This window comes from Nomascus leucogenys, chromosome X, assembly GCF_006542625.1.
Source record: "Nomascus leucogenys isolate Asia chromosome X, Asia_NLE_v1, whole genome shotgun sequence".
NCBI lineage: Eukaryota > Metazoa > Chordata > Mammalia > Primates > Hylobatidae > Nomascus > Nomascus leucogenys.
The window spans coordinates 66,758,998-66,767,737 of NC_044406.1; the positions used below are offsets into that span (position 1 = coordinate 66,758,998).

The window sequence follows — 8,740 nt, forward strand, 5'->3', positions numbered from 1 at the left end:
TGGCTGTACTCCACTGAAGACACTCACACACCAAATCCTTTGGGTTCCACAGTGGCTGGTCTTCTGCCTCTACCACTTCTCTAAGCAGCTCTGCCTGCCACTACAAGTGTCCATGCAGGTTATGGGGTCTCCTGCTGCCAGAATTCCAGAGATCCATGGCATGGGCAGGTCGCTCCTCACCTGCTCAACTCACCTTTTCCCTGGGAGTGGTTGGTGGCCAGGAACAAGTCCCAGTGCATGGAAGTCCCTTGCAGGGTTCCCATCTTCCTTTCTCTATAGCCCAGCATCTGTGTCTTCCCTCCATCAATTCTCATTGCCTTTCCTCCAAAGATATGCTTGGAGTGTGCCAGGCTTCCCAATGTCCTAGTCTCTTGGTGGCAGATATTTCTCTTGGCTGCACTGAGTGAGCCACGTTGCCTCTAATTTTTAGAAGGCTTTTAACTAGATGTGATCTCATTTATCCATTTTTGCTTTGGTTGTCTTTCTTATGAGGTACTACTCGAATCTTTGCCTAGTCCAGTGTCTTGGAGAATTTCTGTGATATTTTCTTGTAGTAGTTTTATAGTTTGAAGTGTTAGATAATAATCAGACTCAACAAATGGCAGAATTCACAATTAATGAAACACAATAGTAGATCACTGTAAAAATAACTTTAAAGATAAATCTGGTTTAAATATTGAAAGAGATGAAAAGGGGACTGTAATTTGTAAGACAAGAACAGGAATCTTCTTTAACAATAAGGTATATTTTAAAAAAGAAACAACTGGAAATTTTATAAATGAAACAGGTATGCATTGAAATAAAACCATTAATAGATTGCTCATATATTTTGACAGAGTCAAGGCTGAGTATTGAGTTAGAACACAGATTAGACAGGGGTCACATCTAATTCATCCCTGTACCCCAGTGTCTAATACAACAAGGCCAGCATATAACAAGTGTTTCAAAATTGCTTATTAAATTGAACTGGATTAGTGGTCTTCAGATACGCCAGACATCTCTGGGCTTCTCCAGTGTATAGGGGTTTCAGGGGGCAGGACAGCCTCAAGTGGAACTACCTGAGGGCTGGGCAAAGCTGGGTGTGGTTCCTTGTGGGTGGAGTAGGCAACAAAGGCTATCTAGAAAAGAAGTATTGGATTTACCATTCACCTCAGGGACTAGCTAGTTTGTTCCCTCTCAGAGCTGGAGAGTGAATTATCTTCATTCAGCAAATGTCTGGCTACTATTTATCCTCCCCGTGTCAAAGATACTTAAAGTAGTGAAAACAGATCTTATTCAGTAACTACTAACAATGCTGAAAAAAGCTGAGCTCCATTTCAATTTGTGCAAAGGTGGTTTGGGCGTTTTAAAGGGAGAGTGATGTTGGGGGCTGAGTAGAGTCAGAGAAGTGAAAATTACAAAAGATTGGTCAGTGTAAATGAACTGTGTTTAGGCCATCTGTGTTTGTTAGCCGGCAGTTATCAAAGTTAGGATTTGTCCTTCCACAGAGACTGGAAGACAGAGTTCCTATCTTTCTTGATTACATTTCAAAGAAATGGCTCTCAGGTCCTTGGGAGAGACACTTCTAAATTGTAAGAGATACATATTCACCGTAATAAGCCCTTTTTAGTAAGTGCTCTAAAAAAGGGAGGTCAGGGTCTTATCATCAGATTTTGGCAAGAACAAACAGTATATTTTCCTGGCAGCATTGAACTTTCTCAGGCAGTCATTTTAGTGGGGTTTGGGGTCAATTATAGGGACCCAGCCTTAGGCTGTAAGAAACCATGCTAGAGTTCAGTTAGATCTCTTACTACTACAGGAGTTTGGACAGAAGTGTTAGTTCTAGGAGTTCTGCAGTTCTCCCCTGTTAGAAACTATAAGGATGTCCATGGCTATATTTATGTGAGGAAACATTATATAAATGGCTGATGTTAACAACCTGCCAAAGATTATTTTTCTTACTCCCTCCCTCCTAGGCCTTTTGCAACCCCCACCCCCATTCCAGAGAAAGGGGAACAATCCTGTGTGCAACCAGCTCTCCATACCTGGCCCCCACAGCTGGATCTCAGGGTGATCTCCTTTACCAGCTGGAATGCTAAATACCTTCTTCCAGGACAGCAGCCTTCTTTATCTTGCAGAAGGAGGCAATCTAGGCTGGGTCCTTCGCCAGGGCACCATTTTCCTGCAGCCTCTACAGGAAAATAAGCTCATCTGAGCTGTGGCCTGAGCAGGTCAAGTCTTCAGTAGAGAGGTCAACTAGAAACAATGGCTATTCTTGTGTCTTCCTTTTCTCTATCCTCCTTCCCTTCTATATTACAAAAGAAGTGAACACTTAGAGGACAGAAACTTTATCCCGTCTAGCCCATGCCAAAGAAGATGCTCTCAAAAGAAGAATAGTTTGAAAGAGGCTGCTTGGACCTTAGGCCTCAGCTCCCAACTCCCTCCCTAACTCTTCCCCCTTAGAAAGGAAATCATCTTCACTGACTGAAGCCCTGAGTGGCAAGTAAGCAGGTGGTTTCCTGTAGGACACTGAGGTCTGCTTAAATAGACAACTCATAAGCTTCCATAAAAATATCTTGTGTATTGGAGTCTACAAATAATATATTCTTGATGCACCTAAACCTCACTAATTCATAACCACCTGGGGTTAACATTTGCCTGAAGTATTTTCTAAAGAAAACAAAGACTAGTGATTCTAACAACCCAGGAGTTGTTTGACTTCAGCTACCCAGGTGTTGACAAGTAGTAGTTTTAAAAGCAGTTGTATGGCATGGAAATATCACTAGACTAAGATACAACTGGTTTGGGTCACAGTTCTGAAATCGTCATATGGTAGATGTGTGACTGGGATTTTCTATCAATTTATTGAAAACAGCATTAAGTGGCCTAGAAAGATGTGAGTAACTTTCCCAAGTTCACACAGCTAGTAAGTGACAGAAAAAGTACCATCCAGATCTAGAGTTCTTAACCATTCCAAATATATTGCCCCATCCTTATCAGATGCTTGTTTATTCCTATGGTGTCTAGAGAGCAAAAGTATTAATATTTCAGGGTACACTTTTTTGCAACGTTTTTTTGGCAACTAACTTCAAATACTGCCTGCAGAGAATTCCTAAAGATATTGTTGAGCACTCATTGAGACGGAAGACAAACCCTGTTCAACGAGAAGTCTTACTGTCTGGAGATCCCCTCTAAGAAGGAAGAAGGAGACTGCGGGGGTCTTGTCTGAACATGAAAGACACTTATGAGTTGGTCTAGATTGTCAGTATTGGAGGATTTAGGGGCAGCAATCCTTGGGGCAGGGGGAATTTCCTTGAAATCCACATATGCCAGTCTAGCTCAGCTGTTGCTTGGATTGTATATTTATTTCCGGATGGCTTGTGTGTGTATGAAGCTGATGTAGAGAAGGGGCAAGAAAGGCTTTTCTAACCACTCATCCCTGAAAGAGGGCACTCCTAGGACTCAGGAACTGAAAGTGATTATATTCTCCATGTTGTCTCCCTAGGAAGGATCCAAATCATAGGTTAAAGGGAACTCTGGATGGAATATATACAGGATGAGGAATCCATATCTAACCAATACCTATTCTGCAAGCCCCAACATGGCCAAAACTTCAATACTTGGTGGATATTGATGGCCTGCAGAGTCTGCAAATGAACTCAGGCCTTTCCATCTTCCAAATGAGTTCACAAAGATAAGAAAGATATTTTGTCTGGTGTTCTAAAGGCTTAATAGTGACTTACATTACAGTAATTTGTGCAGCATCCTCTGTAAGTCTTGTTTACCAGACACTCACTTCTACCCCTAAGTGTTTCTTAGGGGGTGTTAATTCTAAATTGGTGCCTAAAGGATGGGAGTACTCAAATCTCTCTTGGTCTTCAAAGGAATGGCTGTGGCCACAGAGAGACTATACCTTTTCCCACACCATAGGCATGTGCCCTGCAAGTCTCACTCTTGTCACTTCTGGGAAACTGCATGTGGTCTCTGTGACACAGGGCTATTTCCCACTTCTGTTCTTGCACTCTGAGCAACCCTGGGCAGGTCAGAAGTTCTTTCAGGTCATTGTTCTTTCAGGATTCCAAAAAAATTACTTAACACTTCTGGAGCTCCAGAAACAATGATATTTGACGCTCTCTAAATGAGATAAGCAGATAAGGCTGGAGGCTTGAAGAGGTTCAGCTGGAGAAGACTCATAGGGCAGAGTAGGGAGATTGGACAGAAATGCATACTCTATACCAAGACAGCTCTCATGGAGCCCCAGTGGTGGAACAAGGAAGAGCCTGGAGAAATTTCAGCTTCACTTTCATTCTCCTGAGTGCTATCATCTTGCTTCTCCACTCTGACCATGCAGCCTTTCTTTGTATATTCCGAAAATCAGAAAATTTGAGGAGGAATATTGGGCAGGCCCAGAGTGGGGATCCTTGGACTCCAAGCCCAGTTCTCATTGACTGGCTGTGTGACCTTGGGCATATTAGTTAAGCCTCAGTTTCCTGTAGTGTTAAGTGGGACTATTAAAATGCGTCTTAGAGAAATGGTGGAAAGATTAGATCTAAGAACATGAAGAACCCAGCACAGTGCCTGACATATTTAGCATTAAAACAATTGGCAGTATTACATTGATCATCGTTGTCCAGATGCTACACTTTCCCCTTGGCAGATTTCTTTCTCTCTTTACTGGAGCCCCCCAGAAGAGCTGACATGTTTGTGGGCCCAGAAATTGCACCAATCCAAAAAGTCAGAGTAAAAAAAAACTTGGCAACTTAACGTGCTTGCTTCCATCCCCTCTCCCATCTCACAAGCATGTATGGGTTAACAGTCCAAGGGAGCTGAAGAATGAGAGAATTGCTGTTTAGCACACAGGCAAGACTTTGCTCTAAGGTCCCAGATTTTGAGTTGGATACTCTCCCGCCTGACAAACCCACCCCACCCCATTTTCAAGAACCCTTTCAGACCGGACTTTCCAATTATTCATTTTCTCGTCGCTAGAAGCCCTGCCCTTAGCATTCAGACTTTGGAATGCTACCGATGGGAAGATCACTGAGACTGGGCTGTATTGCCCTGGCAACCGCGGAGTGCGCCTGCGCAGTGGCATCCCCAAGCCGACAGCTCTAATTAGGCTTCTGCCAGACTTTGGATACAAAACGGCATATCTTCCTTCTGCCTGCCGCTCCCCCAGCGAAACGATTGTGCCGTTCTCTTCCTGAGGCTGATGAAAATGTGAGGAATGTTTTCCAACTTTCTCCCTTCTAATAGGAGGTAGCAGATGGGTGTAGCCCCGGTGATTAAATGGATGAAAAAGGCAGAAAGCTTGTGTGTGCCAGGAAATGAAAACATATAGATCCTACACTACCGGTAGGCAGCAGCCCTCCCTCTGTAATAAGTGATTTTCCATGTGACACTCATCCTTATACCAGGGCTCCCTCTCAGAAATTGTTACCTGCTGGCTCTCTAGGAAAGGCTTATGGGGAGCTACGAGCCAGGTTAGAAGCTGTAAGGGGGATCAGAATGAAGAGAGCCTAAATGCAAACACTCACCTTAACAGCTTGGGTGCTGAAATAAACTGCATTGGCAGAGGATCCCCTGCAGAGTTCCTCCAGGTAGATTGTTCAGTCTGACTGAAGATGCAAGGCCATTGTTGGTTCTCAAGAGTCACTCTGAGGATATGGGCCCTTGTTACCTCTGCCACAGACTTATTTCTCCCACTCCTCCTTTAAAGTCATTGTCTTTCTGAGTTATTTCAAATTCTTCACAGGTGCTTTACACACTGCCTCTGTCTTCACTAGCAGTCCTTCCCTTCCTCTCCCCAGCCTCAGATCTTACAATAGATGTCACTAAAGCACACTTTGTCCCCAGCCCTCCATACCACTTCATCCTCCCCACCACTATTCCTGACTACTTTCCCACTCATCCAGGCTTGACATCCCTGCACCTTCCCCAGACTTTCTTAGACGCCATCACCTTCCCAGCACTTAAAATCGGGAGTTATTCCTGTGGACTCTCATAGAACTCTGAGCTTATGCCTATTATGCCACTTTCCATAGCATAATATAATTGCTGGTTTGCTTCCATGAGCCCTCCCCCTTAAGCCCTGGAGCCCAGCTGGGTCTTCTTCACTCTTATATTCCCAGCACATAGCACTGTTCTCAGAGCATGGCAGGTGCTTAATAAATGCCTATAGAATAAATGAATGCACAAGCATGGTGTCTAATTCATTATGCTTTTATTGCAAATACAGGTAAATGACAGTTTTTTATATATATATATATTTGTGTGTGTATATATATATATATATATAGTTGTATATATGTATATGACAGTAGACACAAAGGGAGAGCAATCACAGATCAGTGGTTTTGTGTTTGTTTTGTTGTGTGTGTGTCATTGTTATTTAACTCCTGTACCAGACCATTTTACTGATTATTTCAAAGATGTAAATATTATCAATACATTTTACAGAGCTGTCTGAACTTTTATGCTGAAACAAGACCGGGATGGCAAATGAAAAATTCCATTTATAAATATTGATCATTAACCTAATCCAAGAGTATATTAAAAGGAAGGAAATACTACTAGAATTGGAACACAGACAGCAAGCACAATTCGTACTTCCCACCCAAGCCCTCCCCGGATTCTAATTTAGAGCCCCAATGCCTATTTTACCAAGGCATCTTTAACTGATGCCACTCAGCTGAAGTGATACATATTCCCTAGACTTCACGTGGGGCCAAGGAAAAACATGGTAGTTGCCTCAGATTTGGCTCTGGCCTCCTCATCTTCCACAGCCTCCCTATATTGTTCTGGCCAGTCCTGTGGTCGCTTTCTGTAGAGCCTGGCCATGTACTCCAAGACTTTCATTTTGGTGGTTTCATGGTGAGCTCGAGGACCCCATAGAAGCTCATATTCAACTGGGTTAGAGTAGGACAGTGGCCTGCATTCCAGATAGCGCTGTCTCATAAGCTTACAAGTGACGGCATGCTTTCTCCCTACGTCCCCACTAAATCTTCGAAGCAAGTTCCAGACATTGGCCTCTTTGACACGGTTGCCCATCAGGAAGATCAAACCTAGGATTGGCATTACATACTCTTGAGTGGGTCTCCCCAGGCTCTCTAGCATCACTTGCTCTTCCTCTGATTCTGGTTGCTGGACAAGGAGGTAGATGTGCTGACTGGTATCAACCTCAATCAGAGACAACCCATAGAACATATCAAGAATTAGAGTAGCTCTATTGAGGATATTTGGGAACACATCCTCAAATTCTTTGCCAGTGTGAGCCAATAGCTCATCCTGATGTATAGGCAGCATCTCCTCGGTGACACTAATAGCCAACTGGACCAAATCATTTGCCTTATCATTCATAGTGTCCTCCGACCAGAACTCTAAGCCAGCAGTCAGGCTTCTTTCTTTGGTTTTGTCAGCTTCCAGGGCCTTGTTATATTCTTCTGGCCAGCTCCAGGGTTCTTCATCATGGGCATCTGACACAAACTTCAGGGCTTCCATCTTTGTGATTTCCCTGTGGGCTCTAGAGCCCCACAAGAACTCAAATTCAAGGGGATTAGTGCCATACACCGGCCAGTACTCCAAGAATTGCATGCGCACAAAGTCAGTAGTGAGGAGGTTCCTTGTGTTCCCAAAGAGGTTGTTGATCCTCTGAGGCTTATCCCACATATCAACTTTTAGCAGCAAGTCCCAAATGGACGCCTCTCTTGCTCGGTTCCCATTCAAGAGGATGTGGCCTAGGACTAGGGCCAGGAGACTTGCTTTTGGCATGTCCAGGGACTCTGCTATCCTATCGGTGATCTGGGAACCCCGTTTGCTGACTAAATTGTAGGTGTCAGCCTGAGGATCAATAACTCTCAGTTTCAACCCAAAGACCTGGTCCAGGTGAGCTGAGGCTCGTCTGAGGATCTCAGGGAACTGATCTGAGTACTCTCTGAGAAACTCCAGCATCTCGGACTGCTGGATAGACCCCTCCTTCTGGCTTTTCATTCTCACGAAATTCACCAAAGCAATCGACCTGTCTTCTAGAGGGTCATGGACCTTGAGCGCCCCCAAACGTCTGGACTGCTCGTCGATCAGGACCTCCAGGTCATTCGGGTCCTGAATGGCCTGGGAAGTGTTGACACACTGAGAGCTGATTGGCGCCTGAGGGCACTGGGGGGCATCAACGACTAGCATGGAGGTGGGGCACCCGGAGGCGTTAGTAGCTTGTATTTCACCTCTGCCGTCGCGGTAATCTGCAGTGATCTCTGCGCTACAGCGGCGTGCATTCTGGCTTACCAGAGACATGGTTCCAGGAGACAGGAGGAGCGGGAACGGTGAGATCAGCGATCAGTCGGAGAGAGGACCGCAGCAGTGTTGGTGCCTCGGCACAAAGCTGAAGCCCGAGACCCTGGAGCTGGAAGGATCAAAAGTGAAATCTGGTGTGAAGAGCGATCTTTCTACACAAGCGCTGGCCAGCAACGACTGCAAGCCTCAGAGCGTTATTTTGCTGCAGCCTACGCAGGCTCAGTCAGGCTTTGCATCGTGGTGGCCACGCCCCACTCCCTGTCTTCCATGCCTTGTCTCTCATTTCCGCACCCTCACCTCTGAAGGGCAGGCTAGGCTGGTTGAAGTGGTTGCTGCTGAACTCGAACTTGTTAGAGAAGAGAATTCGAGAAATGGAGTAACAGATATAGCAAAAGGGTCAAGGGATCAGGAGCCGTTCAGTGATGCGCCCTCCACTTGAAGTTTTTCTGTGGGGCATAAAGCGCCATGCTATCAG

At 44.9% G+C, this 8,740-nt stretch overlaps 1 protein-coding gene across 1 annotated transcript; it reads right to left on the bottom strand.

Moving 5' to 3' along the window:
* Positions 1-6,188: 6,188 nt before the first annotated feature.
* On the bottom strand, positions 6,189-8,465 carry MAGEE2 (MAGE family member E2). The gene has a single exon (XM_030806931.1). It carries the CDS (start codon positions 8,263-8,265, stop codon positions 6,694-6,696), a length of 1,572 nt encoding a protein of 523 aa, XP_030662791.1. The 5' UTR covers positions 8,266-8,465; the 3' UTR covers positions 6,189-6,693.
* Positions 8,466-8,740: the final 275 nt, after the last annotated feature.